Source organism: Gymnodraco acuticeps, unplaced genomic scaffold, assembly GCF_902827175.1.
Source record: "Gymnodraco acuticeps unplaced genomic scaffold, fGymAcu1.1, whole genome shotgun sequence".
Lineage (NCBI taxonomy): Eukaryota > Metazoa > Chordata > Actinopteri > Perciformes > Bathydraconidae > Gymnodraco > Gymnodraco acuticeps.
Window position 1 is genome coordinate 111,269 of NW_022991956.1, and position 22,513 is coordinate 133,781.

Here is a 22,513-nt window from a genome sequence, read left to right on the forward strand (position 1 = left end):
CAGCAGATTCACCTGAAGTGTCAGGTGACGCTGCAGGCAGGGATCGTTACCTATTACAACCAGGGGTGTAAAGTAACTACATTTACTCAAGTACACAGGTGAGAGAAGTAAAAGTAGAAGTACCAGAGTACTCAGTATAAATCATGCATTCAAAATGTTACTCAGGTAAAAGTACAAGAGTATTAGCATTAAAATATACTTAAAGTAGTCATTGTGCAGATTGGTCCATTTCAGAATAATATATATGATATGTTTTATAATTATTGATCATTAAAGTGTTATCAAAGCTGGTAAAGGTAGTGGAGTACACCATTTACCTCTGAATTGTAGTGGGTTAGAAGTAAAAAGCAGCACAACATTGAAATACTGAAATACTAAATTACAAGTACCTGCAATGTGTAATTAAGTACAGTACTTTTAGTAAATGTACTTAGTTACTTTCCACCTCTGGGGTTAAGTCAGCTCAAATGGGCCACTTTCCGGTCTATGTTTTATTACATCATCACCTTAGCCATTCTATTCTTATCTTAATTGTTAGGCTTCACTCATAAAAGAAAAATCCCAAATATCAACCTGAGCATAATAGGGTCCTTTAGAGATGTTACAACTTGTTTAATAATCACCTGCAAACAGAACTGGATTCTAGGTAAAGCTCCTTAAGGTTTACTCTAGGCGGGTAAACTTGTGGATTTATGCAAATGTGGTTCCTGGGGGGAAAAAATTAGTTTTACAGCTCTGTGTCATCTGACTCTGAGAAAACTGTCCAACCCAAAAATGACCTACCTGTACAGGTGCTCATCCCTGAATGGGGGGCGTTGGTGGGAAGAAACACACATTTTACCCTGAGGCCTTTAAAGCAGGTTAATCTAGTCATGACTCAAAAACAATGACGATTCAAAAACACAACAGCTGCTGAGCTACTGAAATATTTACCAAATCGTGGACATTTTTGAAACAGAGCATATGGTATAAATAAACGAAACTTCCGCCACAGTTACAACAAGATTTTTCCCCTTTAATGCAATCTTTTCGCAAAAAAAACATCGTTCCAGTCCTCGTGTCTTTTACATTAAACGTCTCTGTGCATAATACTCATGACGAAACAGTGAGAAATCTTCGCTCTGGATACATCCGTGTGACATAACAGACAACCACGCATCCAAATCCCAACATTTAGTGGACGCCGGTGTCTTACATTGTTGAGCACATACATTTCATCGTGGTGTTTTTTATTTAAATCTCATGCTTTACTCATAAAAGACTCATTCAATGACCCACACATCAATAGGTGGAGGAAGGCGGTGTTTCAGCATTAAATATAAAGATTAATGGGTTTAAATTAAATGTTGAATGTAGTGTGAGATGGTGTTTTACTCTCAGTTGAATCACAATACCAAAAAAAGTGCTTCGTTAGTTGTAATTTCAACCATGAAGGATGCAGTCAATTAAAAAAAATGCACTTTTTTAACATTACAAATGATTATATAGTGTAATTTCATGAATTATCCACCTTGATCATTATCATTTATGATGTACAGTATAACTTGACATCAAAAATGTTCCCATCTTACAATTTTTTTTTTATTTGGCACATAGTATTTCATGTTCATCAACCCACAATACACACTTACACACACACACAGGTTTGAGGTGTTTGGACTTTACCAGTCGAACAAGGCAGAGTTGATCAGATTTGTCCGATTTTAAGCAGATTCGACGAAACTCTGGGACGTTTTGAAGCATGGAGAAAACTTAAGAGATATGTTACACTCCTTCTGAACAGTGGGAATAAACAGTAACATCAAAATGTGTCTGTGGTTGTAAGCATTCCCTTACTGTCCAGACTTTATTTACCAAAAACTGCACTTCCCTTTATATTTTTAACAAAATCTAATGTTATGATTTACACCTATATTCGTTTTTGAGTTAATATTTTCTTTACCCCCCAAATCTCTAAAATGTTAAAGATTCAGTCGTTAATTTTTTTCCCGATCTAATGTTTATATACCATCCTGACAAACTTGTGAATTTTGCCATGTCATGATTTAAAATGCATTAACTCCTTCACAGTTAAACCCTTGGCACATTGTCAGCAATACAAATATTCTATACACACCGCTCTCGTTTGTTTTCTCCTACACATAGTTAAAAAATATATAAAATATTAAGAGACAGGTACATTCAGGTTAAAAACACGTTCAATGTTTCTCTGCAAAGCTATTTACAAATCTCTAGAGTCGTCATTCAGCAGTCGACACAGGAGGGAGTGAGAGTCTCTTTTTCAGCGACGATATATGTGAAAAATAATTACAAAACACAAAGTAATGACATGAAATGGGACTTTCAACCGCCAATTTTAGCCATTATGGATTTGGATTTCTGTCTTTTTGATGAAAAAGTAGGTTCGAAAACTTTCAAAGGATCATTTTATGCCTTTAATTGAGCACCCAGAATTGCGCTTGTTCAGGCAATACCAAAAAAACATGACTTTCTATTGATATAAAATGCATTACTTCTACATTTTGAACCAGTGATAGCTGCGTTTTCACTTTGAAATAATGAAAATACTTCGTAGTTGCAGCCAAGGCGCAAGTAATCCTAGTTACAAGCAAAAAAACAATCATATTGTACAGGGAAAATGTTATTTTGTGGTCTGATATCGCCTTATAGCACCATGAGACGTGATATAACAGCTTCATAGTGATTTAGAGAGCAATTCACTTCAGATCATCTTCATTGAAAGACAATCCAATTCTTTAATTAACACATTTGAATAGAATCAATGACCCTAAAAGCACGTAGAGATGTACCTTTAAATACTTAGACTGTGACAGCATGGGAACGGTAACACAAGGTTAATGCTAACGTCACGAGACATAGGCTGAATGTTAACCAGGAACACAGCAGTGTAGTGTTAAAGGATATCGATCACATGACTCAGCGTTTTCACTTTACCGAGGTATCCACTCACTGATGTCATTATTTACTTAGTTTTTAAGCGCCATTTTACCACCATGCCACTTCCTTATCTACCTGAATGTGTTCTCCTGTTAAATCGTAGTAATTTTGATTTTATATACTTCATGCATGCCTTTTATATATATAGTGTTCTCTTTTCTTTGTTTCTATCTATACAATGTACATTTCCCCTTTTTGGGACGATCAAAGGACTTCCGATTCCTCCAATGTTTTGATAGGAGATGTTGTGGTGGCTTTGTCATCTTAAATGTTAGGACCATTTGGATAATTAATGCTGACATGGTGTAAAGAAAATCCCTTTTTGTAGTGTAATATGGATATGATATATCCCTATGTCCTCATTGGTTGAGAATATGGAAACATTCCCTACATGGACATGGCTTTAGGGTCACTTACCCCTTGTATTGACTAGAAAGCATATCCATTCTGCAAAAAAAAATAAACGACGTCTGTGATTTAAAATGACCCAAAGACAACATTCATACAGATTCTGTGTAAGGCATTCCTTAGACAGCTCAGTAACTCCAGCAGAGTGTGGTGTTTCCAGCAAAAAAAGGGGTTCTTGAGATATCCACAGTTTTCCTGCTCCGTCACGCGAGACTGAATCAGTTCTGGTGATGGCTTTGGTCTGTCCTGCAGCTACGACTACAAGTTATACGGTAAAGGAAAGAGTCATTTAGATTCATGCAAGACTGTACAGGCGTTTTGAGTGACAGGAAGCTCAGTCCTATCTGCAGGAGGAGCCCAGCACGCTGCCCGTCGAGGGCGTGGTTGCCGTGGCGCTGTAATGGGGGTAGTTGTCGTTTGGGGGGGGTCCCGGGAGGATGGAGTTCCCGTTGGTGGGGGAGCAGCTGAGCTGGAGCCGGCGCAGGTAGTCAGCGTGCACCGGTTTGTGGCTCTGCAGCACTCTGATGGCCTCGTCCACCGTGAACCACTCCCGCTTCCGGCCTGCAGGGGGAGACAGACAGCAGCGTGACACACAGGAAACACCCACTGACTGACCGACTGACTGACACCACCGGGAAACTCCATTGGTTTATTATCCACATGTAATGTTGTATAATGTTTACATTTGCAAAGAGGCATTTAAGAACATTCTCAGTTTTCAGGAACATCTATCTATCTATCTATCTATCTACCTATCTACCTATCAATCTCTCTATCACATTAAATATGTGCATTATTGCATACATGTACGAAACAGAAACTGTGGATAGAGCCGGGTTCAAAGACATGTTACTAACTGTTATTTTGTAATCATATTAAAGAGAATTTTGATTCCATAAATCTGAAAGAAACTGTCAACGGCATAACAAAAAAATCACAATTAAAAAAAAAACTTACATTAAGATATATTTCCTTTGTATTGCACGTTTTCTGAAATGTTATCTTTATACATGCAAATTAGGCATTATCTAGTACTGATGCTAAAATGCTAATGCTACGTTCTCATGAATTTAGGTTGTAGTAAAATAGACAAGAAAATGACTCCAGGAATCTGAAACACTGGAGGCAAAGTAGCTCTAAAAAGTAGTGTAGTAGCTTGAAAAGGATGTCCTTGTATCCCTAAATATATTGCAATAATAAAGCAATGCTATGCTATACCTGATCTAACATCGTGTCAAAGCCATTGTGTCTAGCTGGCATGTATGCGATACAGAATAAGGCAATTATAATCTTTAATATGTTCTCTTATCTTTTACAGGGAGAAATGGTTCACTGAAAGTAGGAAGTGCCATGTGATGCAGAGCTGAAGTGTTTTGCAGAAGGCCTTCGCAACAGGAAGTGTGTGTGAAGCCAATTGGTCCGCACCAATATAATCATCATATAATGGTCATGAAATCACGGGATATACACCTCTAAAAGCGTGCTAACATGTAGTAATAAACAGTGTGTGTGGAGCAGTGACAGGTGGAGGATGCTCCCCACTGAGAGGATACAGAGTGAAGCCTACATGCTACTGACAGCTGGAGCATCCTGCAGACAGAGAGAGGATTTATCTCCTGTTGTCACTGCGTGCCCCAACACCAGTATAATCTCTGGCCTTCACATTAATACAAAACATGGTTGTGTAAAAGCTGTCCTCTGCAGAGCAAGGAGAGACACAGATATGGAAGTAAATAAGAGACGTGAGAGTTTGATTTAACAGCCTGTAAATAACATTAGAGTTTTAATCACCATTGAAGTCGTAGATTAGGAATATTTTACATTTAAAATTATGCATTTTAATGTATTTGCTCTGAATTCTCCTCCTGAGCAAATTTAGAAATGTCTTGATTTGTGATTACAAAAAAGAATAATGTCTTAATTTCAGATCTAATCATTAAAGTTAAAAATGACCAATCCAGTTTGACTGATGTTCAATTTGAAAATGCAGCTTTTAAAATAGAAAATCAAAGATATGTTGTATTTTAAATTTCAATAAGACAAATCCATTTAGATACTTTGTTCTGGTAGTAATGTAGAGACTATGTTTTGATTGGGATAACACACAATGCAATGCCAACTCAAGCCCAGGGGCCCAAAGAGTGTGTTTAAATTGAAAATGTAAACACTGTTCTTGTTGTCTATAGTTTGAATCCTTATGGTTTATTGCACTCACTGTACGTCGCTTTGGATAGAAGTGTCAGCTAAATGCAATGTCATGTATTTAGGATCTCACTGATGACAAAAATCAATGCCAGAGTCACGGTCTGGGCGGGTAAATATATTTCTATGACATCTGTGGTATTTCACGATCAATTACTCAGCGGCTTGTAAATACTCATGTCTCTTATTTGCCTAAATACAGGGACCACAGCCCCTGCAGACACTCGTGAGAAGCTGCCGTACCGATGTTGACGGAGTCCTCCCAGGCCTCCAGGGTCTCGGTGACGGTCAACACGTAAACGTACGTCCGGTGCTTCCTGTCCTGGTTTTGCTGTAGAAATCAGACGAAAATGAGACTGAATGATCATAAAAATGGTGTTGGTTAAAGTTAGTTGGTTTATATAGCGCATTTCAGACACAAAGGCAAATAAATGAGTTAAAAAAAGAGACATTGTGAATACACATAATGTTGCAAGAAGCGCTGAAGAACAATGTTAAAACATAGTTTGGACAAGCAAGGTTTTTAGCCTTGATTTTAAAGAAGGGATGGACCTCAGATTCAGCACTTTCGATGCAAGTAAAGTAAGATAAAGCTGTGAAATCTTACCTCAAATACTCCCAGCAGACGTCCTAGCTGACCCTTCACACCGGCCTGAGGAAGTAAATCATAAATCATTCGAAACTCACTTCTTTCCAACACAAACAGACAGAAGAGGACACAGAAAAGTTGATCAAACACAGACTGTGTTCTGCGTCAGAGCAATGGGTTTTGTGTTTTACTTCTCAATGTTTTAAAGGACTAGCTGTACTAAAGTCTCTGTACCCTCTCTGGCTTTGTTCGGATGTAGTAATGCTTGACAACGCTAAAACTTTCAGAAGTACACTACAGAATAACACTAAGACCTTTTTTAAAGTTCGCTTGTGTCCTCCGAGGCCTCACAGCTACTTGAAGTAAGATTCTCTTAATGATTTCTAAGTGTATTGATCAAGGACTTCCAGCAGTGCTGGAATCATTTCATGTGAAATCCTCAGTATGCCTTGAACACGGCATGAATCCTGAACGACTACCAGTGCGGAAATGTAATTATGTCTCTTTCATAACCCCTTAACAGTTGCTTTATTAATTCACAGGAGTCACATTACTGGCAGGGTACATGACATCCATCCCCTGCTCAGCATACTTCACAAGTGTCAATCTGTCCCACCAATGCGGGGCAGCGGGATTCATGGGAGCTCAGGAATCCAACGAGGTGCCGAGTTTAGATCGCTGACGTTGCTGAGAACACAAGGTTCCCGATCGGAGGGCCCTCAGTCACCCAGATACTGACACCGTGGCCCCCTGAAGGTCTCACCCGCATACTGCCAACAACTGCTCCTGCTCTACTGGAAATGGACATCTGCACTGCAATGCATGGGCGGATCTAAAGGGGGGCCGAAGGTGGTCCATCTTCCCTATATTCCAGTTGCCATTATTAGGGGTAACACTGATCTTTACGCCGTCAAAAACAGATGCATTTCCGGTCATTGGATGCAGTTTAGTTCAATGTTTATTGAAGAGTTCGAACAATATCTGACCCTTTTTTTGGTCACCTTTGACCCAATTTATACAACCTGTGTACTTTAACTGTAAGTCAAGTGTTCAAAAATAATATTGCATTGAAAATCTAAACAAAATAAATCAACATGCCAACAATTAACATAAATGGCTCCTACAATGAGCTTTGACCGCCTGTGGCCCCCCCCCCCCTCCCCTCCAAGCAAAGAATGTACGGTATAATGTTAATACAATTTAAGGTAGCATTGTGCTGTTACTAGCCAAAGTTAAAAAGCTGTCAAAATTATCGCGTTAACGGCGGTAATTAATTTTTTTAATAATTGCGTTAAAATATTTAAGGCATTTAACGCATGTGCAGAATGGCCCGCCCCATACGTGCCACCAGTGGCAGCGCCAGGGTATGGCTGGGGTAGGCTACACCCATACCAAGAAATGGCTTAGCCCCACCATGAAAAATGATGTTAAAGGCGGCAAAATAAAGTCTGCCAACTCGCGCGGAGTAAATTGCACAGACAGCAGTTAGTAAGATTGATTTCAGTAGCCACGGTTTTGAAAACTTTTGTCATGTAGTGATCGTCTTCTCAATAGAACATCTTTGATAACGGCGTGGTGTTGTTGCAGGAAGTCCCGACGGAGAATACTTTTGCTGTAGTACAGGGGTGCACATAACTGGTACGCAGGTTATGTGTGTAATCTGAAATGCGTACCTTCACTTGTGTCACAAAGCGCATTTGCGTACCGACGTACTTGTGAAGCTTTTCCAGAAGGCGGTTAGATCACCGGACGACAGAGTCGGTCTCCGTGTGCACACTGCACAGACAGGGCTGCTGTTAACGTCGGTCTGTACAACGGAATTGTGCCAAAACTACGCCAACCGGCTGCGGAGGGAGACTCCCCCCCCTTCACTGGAGAACTGAGCTAAAACAGCTGATCACAACGTTCACACTCTGTGGTCACGAAGTACTCCACTAGCCGCCGCCGCCCCCCTCTGTCGACTTTCCTGAAGTACTCCCCCGTTGATAGAAATCAACACGTAATGAATTAAGACCCCACGGTTTGATGATTGATAGGTGTGTGGGTGGTCTTTCATTTTGACACGCAGAAAAATGTTATAATAAACATAGATACTGTATGTTAAATGGATATATCCGCCTTCTTTAATTTATCTTTCCATTCCCACAACAATATACATAAATAAATGGCATATTTTGGACATAGTTCGAATGGTGATTAATCATGATTAATTAATTTTTAAACTGTGATTAATCTGATTAAAAATGTTAATCGTTTGACAGCCCTAAATTAAATACAATTTTGCAACAAAAAAAAGAAACGCCAATGATGGTAGGTTTTTTGTGCGCTATGACTATATCTAAAAAGGTGTATTTATAGACTGTTATTATTATACTTTTCTGTTATTAAAGTCATCATCACCTGTCGATAGTTCTATAAAATGTCAGTTTATAGTGGAAAGTCTCAATTGATATCTTTTAATATTTCGCTGTGTCATGTTTCTAAGGTGAGAAGTTCAGTCATCCGGGAGGGACTCGGAGTTGAACCGCTCTTCCTTTGCGTCGAAAGGAGCCAGTTGAGGTGGTTCGGGCACCTAGTAAGGATGCAACCTGGGCGCCTCCTTAGGGAGCTGTTCCAGGCACGTCCAGCTGGGAGGAGACCAAGGGGTAGACCTAGGACCAGGTGGAGGGATTATATCTCTTCGCTGGCCTGGGAGCGCCTTGGGATCCCCGAGTCAGAGCTGGTTGATGTCGCCAGGGAAAAGAACGTTTGGGACTCTCTGCTGGACCCGACCACGGATAAGCGGGAGGAGATGGATGGATGTTTCTGCCACTTTCCCATTAACATGTTAAGATTATCAAAATTGTTTGTAATTATTTTTCTAGCAACTAATCGATTAGTCTTAGATTAGACTTATTGTTCCAGCTCTACCTGCGACAGGTGTTGCAAACAAGCTATAAACACATACTTCGTTTTTAGTTGATCTATCTATGTATATTGTTTCCATCCCTATCACATAAACTGTGAAAACAACATAATAGCCCTGATTTGTAGGACTGTAGGAAGATCCTGCAGTTTATAGAGTTGCATGGCTGAGGTCTTTTACAAGAAGCTTTAACACCGAGGCATTTACACAGCGAATAGTTTCCATGCTCTGAATACCTGCTGGACGGACAGATGGTGTTGGGGTGAAGCTAAAGATCAAACACGGTAAAAACAACTATTCTTTGGTGTTCAACTGCCAAGTTCAACCATCTATAAATATTTAGATGTATCAGCAAGCAGGTTAAATGTCCGTTCAGCTTCTCAGCAGTCAGTGTCAGTATGTTGTCTGTGTATACATGTATGTGCAAACTGTGTACTTGTAGTGTAAGTCATGTGTGAATAAGCTATTCTCTTTTATCTTGTACTAGTGTAAATGGACTATGTTGTATTTATCATTGGTTTTATCTTTTGTTGAACTGCAGGACTAAGGAGTCCAAAACTAAATTCCTTACGTGGACAATAAAGCGTTTCATATCGTATGTTATTACACGGCTTAGTTAAATACTCGAGTCTGATTGGTCAGTTCCGACATTTAAGAGGTTGTTAACACTCGATAACACACCGCTGCTAAGCAAAAAAATGACCGTTGCTAAGAAGGATGAAGGGATAGAAGGAAAGAGGTTAAAAGACGGAGAGCTGGCGGTCATTGTTGCTATAATCGCTGCACATTATCCCTTATGTATCGTATAGCTCAGTTATCGATTGTACAGAACAACCTTATTTTAGACGGGGAGAAACTTAAAAGCTTTGATTTGTTCCTCACCTCCTCGAACACCTCGCGCACTGCGGCTCCACACGGCTCCTCCTCCGGCTCCATCCCCCCCCCGGGCACAATCCACTGGTCCGGGTGCCGGCTGCTGCTGACCAGCAACACCTGGAGAAGAAAGCACATGTTTCAGAAGTGTTTAGCAATTTGGGTTATTGTAAAAAAGGCCAAATATTGTCGCCTAATCAAGACCGGTAGCAGAGACTATAAAAGACTACATTTCCCACAATGCCATCTTCTTAAGAGACACAGATATGGGCAACCTGTGAGAAAGACTGCACCGAGACACAGTTTTTAACCGTTATTTTATTCTATCCTACACAACTTCAAGAAAGAAAGAACATCCAAGTTGTTTATAACTTTATTTGAGTTTTGCCTCTTTGGTTCTGATTTGTTTGACTATTGTAAAGACCTGCTTTCTTTGTGAGAAAAATAACGCATCAAAAATGTCTGTTTAAGGCGTCCAAGTGGCTCGATTGGAAAAAAAGGGAGGAAGCCACGACACTAACCTTTATTTCATTGTAAAATTAAGTCACATTTAGACACAAATAAACATGTCACATAAAGTGGAAGCTAAAGGTCCCTGCGGTTCAGAGGGGGGTGCATTCATTCACACTTATTACATGGCTTAGTTGAATACTCAATTCTGATTGGTCAATTCAGAACACGTGACACGTTGTTAATACAGTAGCACAGACCGCTGTCAAGGACTTATTGACCGTTGCTAAGGAGGATCAAGAAAGAGAAAGTAAAAGACGTCAGATAAACCACCAGAAGAAGGCAGACAGGAAGTAAACACTCGCAGGAACACGGAAGGCTCTGCAGTGTTTAAGGACTTGTTGTTGTCGCAGTTTTTTTTTTTCTTAGCGGAAGAAATACAATCATTTTTATGTCAATAAAATCATTTCAATTCATATATGGAGTCGATTCCTTCGTTTGTTTTAGTACATCAGGCTGATCAAGATGCCTCCGCTTCGCTCCTGATCTGCCTGTCGGGTGTTCTTTTCCCCATAACGACCGCCTCGCTCCCTTACATAGAAACTGAGGCCTTGACATGAGACATGTGACCTTTGAACCCGGTCTCAAGATGATTGGTGTCTGCTATTTATTCTCTGTTGCTGCTCACAGGAGCCTAAATACACCACAAAGTTCATAGCTTTAAAATGTTGAGGCGGTATAAATGTTCTCCTGGAGTTGATCGACTAATCGATTCAAACTATTTATATTTAATCTGTGAATATTTACGTTTTTCCTTTATGACATTCAAGTGAAAACTATGATTCGTTGTGGACAAAACGAGACATTTGAGGTCATCATGTTGGGCTTTTGAGAAACACAATAACATGTTCTGGCATGAATGTATAGACCGTCTATGGTATAGACCAAATATCTCAACAATAGATCAGGAAAACAACCCACAGATTCATTTCCAACGTAAATAATCGATAAATTGCCACCAATGGAATATATAGGAAAATATGAGATTAATTAATAGATAAAAAACATACTTTACTCCAATTCAATTCAAATTAGTATTTTCAATTACTGTAAAATGTCGCAGTCAAAAAGAAGTTAGCTTCCTCAAACAAGAGCGAAGTGAAGATTTGTTGGGACCGTAGCACCGTTTTTGTTTGTACATCGTTTTTCTCAGTGGCTTCTAGTGTCTGTCTACATTTCCTATAGCATTTGGGGGATTTTTATAACAGAAGCTCAATGAAAGCTGGTGTTGAAGCGTTTCCATACAGTAGGAAACATCAAAAAGGCGTGAGCTCACTCAAACCACAGCGAACTGAAGATGTTTGGGACCTTTGAATGTATCCGTTATATTTTTCCATTAAGAAAAATCCAGTTTTGTTTAGTTTTCGCCAATTTTGAAGATATTCTACAGACGCTCAGTCAAAGCCGGTGTAGAAGCGGTTCCATAACATCCTTACGAAGCAAACAATGCCTGTAAACCAATCAGGAGCCTCTCACATTCAGTCAGTGCTCTCCTAAGCGACTGCAGGGCTTGAATTACTCTACAGTTGCAGAGTATGGAGATACGCTCGGATCAAATGTGCCCGTGTCTGCAGTTTGGCCCCGTCTCCGTATAGCAACCACAACAGAGCAGCTGCTGTAAACATTATCGCATTTTCAAGGAGCCGTTCGCTCATCATTAAAAAGGCAGACTGTGACCGGACGGGGGTCGTCACAAAACCAACAGTATTAACTCTCGTCAGTGGTTCATTTATTTGTGATTGAACGGTATTTTTATCTTGTCAGAAATGACCTCATAACACACAGCATAGGCAACACACATGCAATAAAAGCGTGTTGAGCGGCTTGTATAACATATGGTGACATTTACCACCCATCTGATCACCATATCCAGTAATCTGCCAGTCTTACCCTAACTCTAGTCCTAACTCTGTGTTTGTAAATCTTAAATAATGGGATTGTGGGCTGCACCTATCTCGTGAGGGTTTAGGTTCACGGCTTATTCGGAAAGCGTTCTTTCACCAAACTCCACCAACTATATTGCCTATTTTAAGTTAAGTAATAAGTGAGCAAAATCAATCAAATGAAGGTAAATTATTCTTGATAATTGAATATACTTATACCTAAACAGCCTACATCATAGCTTTCTTTTAACAGGGTTTAATTATCTTCATGTTGGCAGCTCAAGCCTTTAAAACAGACGCCTAAGATTGCTTTGTGTCTCCCTTCACAGCACTGTTAGGGGGATAAGGGGCAAAGGAAGGGTATGTTTCAAGCTTGCTATGCAAAAAGGTTATTGGGCTTTATCAACTAAGCTTTGTTAGAAAGTGTTATCAACTTCAATTGACAAAATGTATTGAAAAATGTGGCTCACTAACACATGAATACTTGGAAACCCCTTCCCCTGACGATGTGGGTTTAGGATAAAGGGCAGTGGGGCAGATAAACACTACGAATGTAAAGCGTGAGGATTAGTGCGAGCACGCTCGGGAGACAATTCCACCAGGTGACAAGGTTCTAGGAAAACACACAACAGGTGTATGGTGTACCGTAAGTGTTGGGAGTTAGAGGAAGGGGTATTGACACTTGCAGAACGTGACGTCTTCTCAGGGGAGTGCAGATTGTAAAGAAATGTGCAAAGTCAACCTTGTGACCCGTTTGAATGAGCTCTTTGATGGCTTTTGACCGTGAGGTGAGCTAAAACTGAACTTCTGTCCTTCAAACCAACACTTAAAAAAGGGTGTGTGAGCGTGAAGGGTTTATTGGACATGTCACTTAATAGAACATATTTGAAAATGGGCTATTAAATGTGCTTTCTCAGTGGTATGACGTGTTTTGGATAGGTTTGGTTTCTCAGAGCACTCAAACCCACTGCCCTTTGCTGTCTGGTGTGTGTGTGATTTTGTGTGTGTGAGTCTCCGAGTGTGCGTCTCCGAGTGTGCGTCTCCGAGTGTGCGTCTCCGAGTGTGCGTCTCCGAGTGTGCGTCTCCGAGTGTTCGTGTGTGCGCGTGTGTGTGTGAGTCTCTGAGTGTGTGTGTGTGTGTGTGAGTCTCTGAGTGTGTGTGTGTGTGTGTATGAGTCTCTGAGTGTGTGTCTCTGTGTGTGTGTGTGTGTGTGTGTGTGTGTCTCTGAGTGTGTGTGTGTGTGTGTGTCTCTCTGAGTGTGTGTGTCTCTCTGAGTGAGTGTGTGTGTGTGTGTGTGTGTGTGTTGTGTGTGTGTGTGTGTGTGTGTATCTGAGTGGTGTGTGTGTGTGTGTGTGTGTGTGTCTGTATCTGTGTGTGTGTGTGTGTGTCTGTATCTGAGTGTGGTGGGTGTGTGGTGTGTGTGTGTGTGTGTGTGTGTGTGTGTGTGTCTGTATCTGAGTGTGTGTGTGTGTGTGTGTGTGTGTGTGTGTGTGTGTCTGTATCTGAGTGTGTGTGTGTGTGTGTGTGTGTGTGTGTGTGTGTGTGTGTATATCTGAGTGTGTGTGTGTGTGTCTGTATCTGAGTGTGAGTGTGTGTGTGTGTGTGTCTGTATCTGAGTGTGAGTGTGTGTGTGTCTGTATCTGAGTGTGTGTGTGTGTGTGTGTGTGTGTGTCTGTATCTGAGTGTGTGTGTGTATATCTGAGTGTGAGTGTGTGTGTGTGTGTGTCTGTATCTGAGTGGGAGTGTGTGTGTGTGTGTGTGTGTGTGTGTGTGTTGTGTGAGGCCTAAAAGGGAAACCACTGTTGTCAACATGTCCTAAGTCCAAAGTGGGAGATGTGTACAAAACAAAAGCTTCCAGGACATCGAGGACAAACCACATTTCTGCTTTGTTTGTTCCTTTTTTATCTTTTTAATTGTTGTGTGTCCGTCCCTTCAGAATACACGGCAAGCTGAATTTAGTTTTGTTATTATGAATTTAGGAATGTAGAGCACTGAATCGACATATTACAAACGGAGTATAATTAGGAATTAGTTTCTTCACATGTGCTTCTGAGATAAATACAGCTCCACATTCATAACAGGGAGCAGCAGCTTGATTCACTCTCACGGCCCGTCCACACTACAGCTTCGACAGCTTCAAAAACGGGTTCCAACGCGTCTGCCCTATTCACTTTGAATGGGCAGACGTCACTTTTCGCCGAACTGCATTGTGGGAAGCAGAGTGGAGCTTTCCTGGCGTTTCAGGCTGCAAAAGTTGAGCAATGTTCAACTTTTGAAGCTTCTGAAGCTTTCGGTGGAAGCGTCAGCCAATCAAATCATATGCCAGTACAAGCTCTAGCCAATCAAACCGCTGCTTGTGTGTCAGGGGCGGGAGATTCATGTGATTGGTTGTTGGTCGAGCTTCAGACGCGCCCAGCTCCAAGCTTTTTTTGAAGCTGTAGTGTGGACGGGCCGTTACAGGACATTTATCATCACAATGATATCAAACCTGCTTCTACTCATCTCTCTAAGCTGCCAGTTTTGTGAAGATGTTTTAGAAAACCAAGCGTATTCACTGAAATGCAACTAGGGCTGCTCGATTATGCCAAAAATCATAATCTCGATTATTTGGGTCAATAATTGATATCACGATTATTAAAAACGATTATCCATTTACTTTGAAAACATCAATTTATTGGAGAAAAAAAAATGTGAACAGTATATTTTTAACAGTTGATTACCCTGAACTCTAATTCAACTGAAAAACCAATTGAAAAAAAATAATCGTTTTATTTCGATTGTTTTCGTAATCGTTGCAAGCCATAATCGTAATTGCGATTAAAATACAATTAATTGAGCAGCCCTAAATGCAAGTATGTGACGTTCATTCAGAGGTCAGCTAGGTGAATGTCATGATAACGACCTTTTCTAGTGATCAAACCAACATCAGTCAGATGCAAATAATTGACTTTAAACATTATTAAGAATAGAAAAAGGGAAATTGATATTGTTTCTCTATTAATGAAGTGAAGCACCTTTTTCTATCTTTTTCTTTTAGCTAACTTTCAACTTTGTATCCAATACTTACAGAGGGGTGCATCGATGATGTATTTTTGTAAGCCGACCAAGAAAGGGCCAGCTCGACAAAAAGCCAATGGGAATTTTCTATTGGATTTCAATATATTGCAGGAAATAAGCTCACGTTTATGATATTTACACGTGTTGTTCAACAGGATAATCTCCACATATTAACACCAATCACCTGGGCCCAAGAGTTCAAAACTTTTAATCCCTATCTGATCCGATCAGATTTGGATTTTGGGGAGTTCAAAACCAAAAAACAGGATTAGGATCACTTTGATATCCGATCGGATCAGGAAATCCAATCCAAGCTTTAATCTGGATCAAATCTTCAAATCGGGTAGTTCAAACCGACAACACAGGATTGGGATCAGTTTGATCACAAAAAACTGGATTATCCTGATCCCACCAGAAGGGTGGATTTCCAGTGGATTACCAGAGCAAAATGTACTGTACCATTTATTTTAAAATATGTTTCAATTTAAATTAGATGGCAAAGTTTGTTAACTGAAATAATACACCATTTTTAGCCTTCATGGGAAATACATTGTATTTTTTCCATTTTTGCTCACGTTTGTGGTGGCCAAATGTTGATGACATAAATGTTTATGCTCATGAAAGTATCACAACAAAGATTGTCAATCACAAATGTAATTTAGATTAAAGAAAAAATATCTTCAACAAAAAAAAAGCCCATCATCTGTCATCACCTTTCAAAAGTAACTGCGGACAATAGATGTCTCTGCAATGTGGTCTCTTGTCTTCCTTGTATTATTTTTCATGTCCACTAGATGGCGATCGGTAGGATTAAAGCAGGGGTTCCCAACCCCCGGTCCGCGGACCAGTACCGGGCCGCGGAGGTGTTACTGCCGGGCCGCAAAATAGCTGTGAGTTTATCGTAATATTTGCAGAATTATAAATATATAAAAATATTTTATCATAATATTTTTTTCAAAAAGTGTTTAATTTTTGCACCTACTGTATACCAGTCATATTATTTCATCCAGTAGCCTAGTTAATCTTTCACCAGAAAACCGTTGAAAATGGCTTTTATGATGTTCCGAGGGATTCGGCGGCTCAGCCTGGTCTCAGCCTCTCGTGCGCACAGAAAGTTACCGGTGCGCCAAGTAGGAAGAGGAGCGCACAGGAGACAACCGTTTCATTGCAGACTGTTATGTTTATGTGGGGAAATGGCAGTGCATACATTATTTGAGATATATTTCAAACTCAGACTTTTTAAGGATATGTCGGCCAGGGGTGTAGAGCTATTTGTTTAAGCACCGGATTGGCAAAACAGGAGAGTCTGTAAACCAGTCTGCCTTGATCTATGAATTCGTGTCCGGGACTCTCACAGTATCTGCTGCCCGCAGCTGTTTTATAGAAGGAAAGCCTCCTTCACTGGCTGCAGCATCAGCTGAGAGCGGTGCCTTTTTACGCACCGCCTTCGCTGTGTTTACCTTCATCAGAACAGCGAGTGACTGCAGGCTACTAGGTGTTAACCACACACACCTCTACACACCTCTACACACATCGAACTGCCAGATTACTCCCCCTTTTATTAGTTTTATGAAGGAGATGTCCAGTCACCAAGGCTCATGATATATATATATATATATGTATGTGTGTGTGTGTGTGTGTGTGTGTGTGTTGCTCAGCTCTGTGTGTTCGGTGTGTTTGTCCGACACCGGCATTTGTTTTCAAATGACCATGAACAGTAATTTACACACATCTGGCTAACTCCATAGGTAGCCATGCGGGTGTTCCCAAAATAAATTAGTTTAATCTTAATCTCGATGTAGTGATAAATACTGTCGGACATGCACCGGAACGAACGACACTATCATAATATCTTCTGAAAACAAATGCCAGTGTCACACAGACACACACACACACACACACACACACACACACACACACCGGCGACCGGACACCTCCTTCATAATGCGCCTTCTCCTCGTTTTCCCAGCATTCACTGGATTATCCGTAAATCGTAAACAAAACCAAAACGTTGATTTATCTGTTTTCCCGTTTTGGTTTAAAAACTGAATAACGTCGTTTTTTTGGTTTTCCGAAAAACCAAAAAACGACACCGGTTCTTTTTTAAACGTTGTTAATATGTTTTGGATGCATATTGTTCTAGTATTTGTTCAGGCTGTTACATACAATTAGCCTCTGTTGCAACCTGCTGATGGTGAGTAAATATTAAAATCAGTTAAAATTGACAACCGGTCCTCGACTTTTTTTTAAAATGTATCTGCCGGTCCTTGGCACAATAAAGGTTGGGAACCCCTGGATTAAAGCACTGATATTCAGGATCTAGTCATCTTGAAAAGTCGTAATCTGAATCAGGGTGACCCTATCCTGAATTGCTTTGAACTCCAGGGACAAAATTTGGCCGACTTGTCTGATCCTGGATCACAAAAAATGGGATTTCAAAATCTGATCGGATCTGATTGAGATTAAAAGTTTTGAACTCCTGGGCCCAGGATCTAGTCATCTTGAAAAATCGTAATCTGGATCAGGCTGATCCTATCCTGAATTGCTTTGAAATACAGGGACAAAATCTGGCCGATTTATTGTGATCCAGGATCAGACAACTCGGACAGATTTTGTCCCTGTATTTCAAAGCATTTCAAAGTGCTTGAAAGTACTTTTCAAGCACTTTCAATGGTAACAAGTATTGTTCGGGCGTTACATCCGACTTGTTTTAATGAAATATCTTTAACATTTCATCCAATCAATAAAACTACTCTACGGATCTTACCAAGAAGTGCCTGACAGAAAGGAAAAAGACAGAGTTTATACTCAGAACACCATTCTTTCTGAAAATGGCTTTAGCATTATAAAATAACTTCTAAAAGTGTGATTAGAAAAGCCAAAACTAAAAATCTAAACGAAGGGCAAAGGTCAGCTGTACTCTGAGCACATGACGCCCACTTATATTTGGAAAGAGGAGCAGGGTGGCGGAGAAACCCCAGAGTGAACACTGCCATGTTTCCCAGACACAAAAAAGGGCGGCGAAACCTGAGGTAACATACAGTGAATATAATCTCCTCTGGGTAATGAAATTCAATATGTAGACAAATGTCAAACTGCAGGTGACGCAAGCTAACCTCCCCTGATCCAAAAGTCAGTCTTGTGATGTTGGACCTGATTTACAAAAGACGATCACTCACCCCTAACCTCAATACCTCATTTTGAGACATCAGAATTATGGCTGGTAGTAAAACACGGGCAGGGATATTCTGGATGACATAAACACTGCCTCCGCCTCCTCCTGCTACTCGAGGAGAAACGCCTGTAGCTGTCAAATAAAGAAGGCTCCCAATGCCTGTCCGAGCCGGGTGCCGCGGAGAGAAGATGATGGAAAGTCTTAAGATGCTCAAGTAGCAGGGGGGGGGGTCAATAGTGCTGAGACAGTGATATAGTCCCAGTGTTATACAGGTACCAACACATAAGAGACAAGTCGTAACGAGAGACAGTCGGAGAGCAGGAGATGCAGAAAACTAACGCCTACATTTCTGACTTTCTGCTGAAGCCTACCAACTTCCCCGCGACATTTACAATCTGCTGCAGGACTTTTAATATGTGAAGAATTATATAAACACTGTGCAAGAACATATAACGCCTCAACACTCATAAGCACCACATTATATTGCCCCTAAATCATAAAAGAAACTAGAAATGTTCAAATTAAATAGGAAAACGACACCTTGGTGATGGAAAACCAGCTGCAAAATCTACATATTATCACTATTGGTGGACTGGTTAGCAAGCATTTGCTTATTTACACATCCAGCTAGTATGAGACGACATTTGCCTTCATTTGGAGTCGTACTTTCGTCCGCCTGACAAATAGGAATCCGATATTTACCTGATTTGACCTCTTTTTTGGTCTCCACCGACTCCCAAAGGGTTGTTAACTGCCTAATGCTCGACTATATGTTACCAGCTAGCTGCTAACTTTGTCTATCTGCTGTTGGATTTAAAGAGCTTTATTCGTAAAAACAGCTGTCTGCTGCAGCTGGAAACAACATCAATGTGTGAGAATGAACCAAAACATTAAAGCTGCAGGTCACAAACTAATACAACAACACATGTCTGTAAAGAGTCAGATCCTGTCTCTTGATTAGTCACTCAGAGAAACCAATCTTAAAACACACAGCCTTTTAATATATTGGAAAAGCAGCTCTGAAGCCACACAGCTTGACTTTTTACTGCATTATGGTGATTTGTTGAACTCATTTCACAGAAGCCTACCCACACCATTGTGGCTTTCAGTCAGAATAACTTCAAAAACTTTAAATGTTAAATGTCTACAACCTACCACTGCACTATAAGTATGTGAAATAATTAATAGAAGCTTATAGCGCACAGTTAAAGCCACTAACATGCCGTCCCTCTGCATTGTTCCTGTTTTCTCCTGTTGTGAGTTTAATTGCTGTCATAGAGTACCTCGCCCTGGGCTCAGCTTTCTGCTTTCCTCTCCAAAACAAAACTGTCCAACAGCATGCGTGGCTCTCATTTCACCACAGTTGTTTCTCCTGTATCTAGGAACGGAGGCGTGTGTTTAAGGAAAGTATTGATGACACAATGCCCCATATCTCAAGCTGCTGATATAGGCATAACAAGGCCATTGTTCGCAATCAAAATCCTAATCAGAGCCTCAGATTGGTTCTCTTCCTGGTGATTGAAGATGGCTCTACTGTTGTCACAATGTACTCTGACTGTCCTGTCCTATGATAACAAGCTATATTAAATAATCACAGCGTACACACAGAGGTACAAAGTTTCATAACAACAAATGTAAAAAGCAGAGACAAATCTATACATTTCCTATCAGTGCAATTGGAAAATCTTTAAAATGTAGAGATAATGATGACATAACAGCTGCACATGAGTGGATATACAATGTGTGTGTGTGTGTGTGTGTGTGTGTGTGTGTGTGTGTGTGTGTGTGTGTGTGTGTGTGTGTGTGTGTGTGTGTGTGTATCTTCAGATCTGAGTGTTGTACAGCCAAACACTGCAGGGCTTAGTTGAGGAACACAACACACACTGGGCTGTTTAGACTGTAGGTTGTGTATGGCAAGCTAAAAGAGGAGGCTACATTTAGACAAGTGCCACAAAAACAGAGCTGTGATCCTAATGTTTTGACATAAATATGACTACATTACTATTATTAGTCCCAACAAGGGAACCAGTCATGTAAGTGTACCTTTGACAATATAACTCCATATTCATTATTTACATGTTGAGGCCAGAGGTGGGAAAAGTACTCAGATCTTGTACTTGAGTAAAAGTAGAAGTACCAGAGTGTAAGAATACTCTGTTACAGTAAAAGTCCTGCATTCAAAATGTTACACAAGTACAAGTAGACAAGTATTAGCATCAGAATATACTTAAAGTACCAACAGTATAGCAGTAGTCATTCTGCAAATTGTTTTTGTTTTGATTATAATTATTGAATGCATTAAAGCTTGTGAATTTACTCCAGGTGTAACTTTTAAGTGTTGGTTATATTCATTCATCCAAATCTGCACAGTAACTAAAGGTATTATATCAATGTAGTGGGGTAAAAGTACACTCAACACCTCTGAATTGCAGTAAAGTAGAAGTAAAAAGTTGCAGAAAATGGAAATACTGAAGTACCTCAAAATTGTCCTTAACTACAGTACTTGAGTAAATGTACTTAACACCACTGATGAAAGGTGCGTAAATCCTCTTTAAAGTTAATCTTCAGTATTGTATTTCACCGAGAAAAGTCTAGAACAATATAACTGTCACTTCATGTCCATTATTTACATGGTAAGGCCCCTTTAAATCTTCTTGCACATAATTGCTACGCAGCTAAAGGCCGGCGGGATGCAGCAAAATCATGAATGGATGTAAAACACAGCTGTGTTAATAGATGTGGAAAAATGACGTTGCATTTGATATATAAATGTAATAATAGAACTGTATTTTTAACCAGTCACTCTAACACAGGGATTTTTAACCCGCTATTATTGGAAACATGCAACAGAAGCGCCTCGCCCCCTCTGCGTTGGCTACGTCAAGCTAAAAAGAATATAACCGGAAGTGGAGCGAATCTGCCTTCAAAATAAAGGTTTGGTTGTAAACTCAGTGACGTTTGGAATGGGGGTTTTTAACCTCCGCTTTTATTTTGAAAATCCAAACTGATAGTGGTTTGTTATTAATGGAAACAACCTTGACAACAGCGCTTTTTTCTCCTTTCTCAACAAGCACCTCAAACTAGCCTAAACTGGATGGCCAAAGGCGCATCAACAGCGGCAACACCTAAACACACACCAAAACAGTGGCTGAAAATCAAAACCCATATGTTTTAACAAAAAATATTGTCAATTTTATTCATAAACCTTGTGTTTGAGTGACTGGGCGCTGACATGGGGATGACTAGGCCCACCAATCAAACATAAACGCTGGATAATATGGTCCTAGATTCAACCTCTTACCTCTTCTTCACGTTCATTCTTGAAGCACAGACATGCTGCTCGTTTCTTGAAACCATCGCCATCGTATGTCCTGGTCTGGTTCGGTTTCAGCTTCATTGTGGATGAAAAACCGGTGGAAAAAAACACTGAAAAGGGTCCAGAGAGTTCAACAGCAGAGCCGCCGCATCGCTGCTGGTTTCTGCATCCGTGGTTTAAAGAGGAGGAGAAGGAGGAGAAGGAGGAGGGTGTTTGGAGAGATCCCAAGGTACCACTATTGTGGATTTTGGTTTTACGCATGAAAACGGAAGGATGGATAAAAAGTCAAGGCTCCAGCTGCTGCTTGTGATTTGCAGTCTGCAGTGAGTGTGTCCTGCAGGAAGAGATCTTATGTAGACTACAGCCTACACAGCACACCCTCCTCTGGATCCATTTGCGCATGGCCGCTGACTCAATACAATGAACAGGCAGACTGGAGTTTCACATGCACTGATCACTCCTCTGAGGCAGCGGTGAGCTCATTGGTTGGTTTAGCCTCAGTGGGCGGGGCTACACTTCTGGTTCAAAACAGTGGTAATAAACAAATGCGTAATTTCTTATTCTGAACTCCACCAGACTGCTGCTGCAGATCATGGGACTTTTTGCTAAGAAGACTTGGTAGATTATTACACACAGA

At 40.5% G+C, this 22,513-nt stretch overlaps 1 protein-coding gene across 1 annotated transcript; it reads right to left on the reverse strand.

Annotated features, from left to right (window-relative positions):
* Positions 1-994: 994 nt before the first annotated feature.
* nudt4b (nudix (nucleoside diphosphate linked moiety X)-type motif 4b) lies at positions 995-22,304 on the reverse strand. The gene is made up of 5 exons (XM_034200655.1): positions 21,862-22,304; positions 9,945-10,055; positions 6,176-6,220; positions 5,812-5,899; positions 995-3,927 (listed from the first exon to the last, which is right to left on the reverse strand). The coding sequence occupies exons 1-5, from the start codon at positions 22,135-22,137 to the stop codon at positions 3,707-3,709; spliced, it is 741 nt and encodes a 246-aa protein (XP_034056546.1). The 5' UTR covers positions 22,138-22,304; the 3' UTR covers positions 995-3,706.
* Between the last annotated feature and the right edge of the window lie 209 nt (positions 22,305-22,513).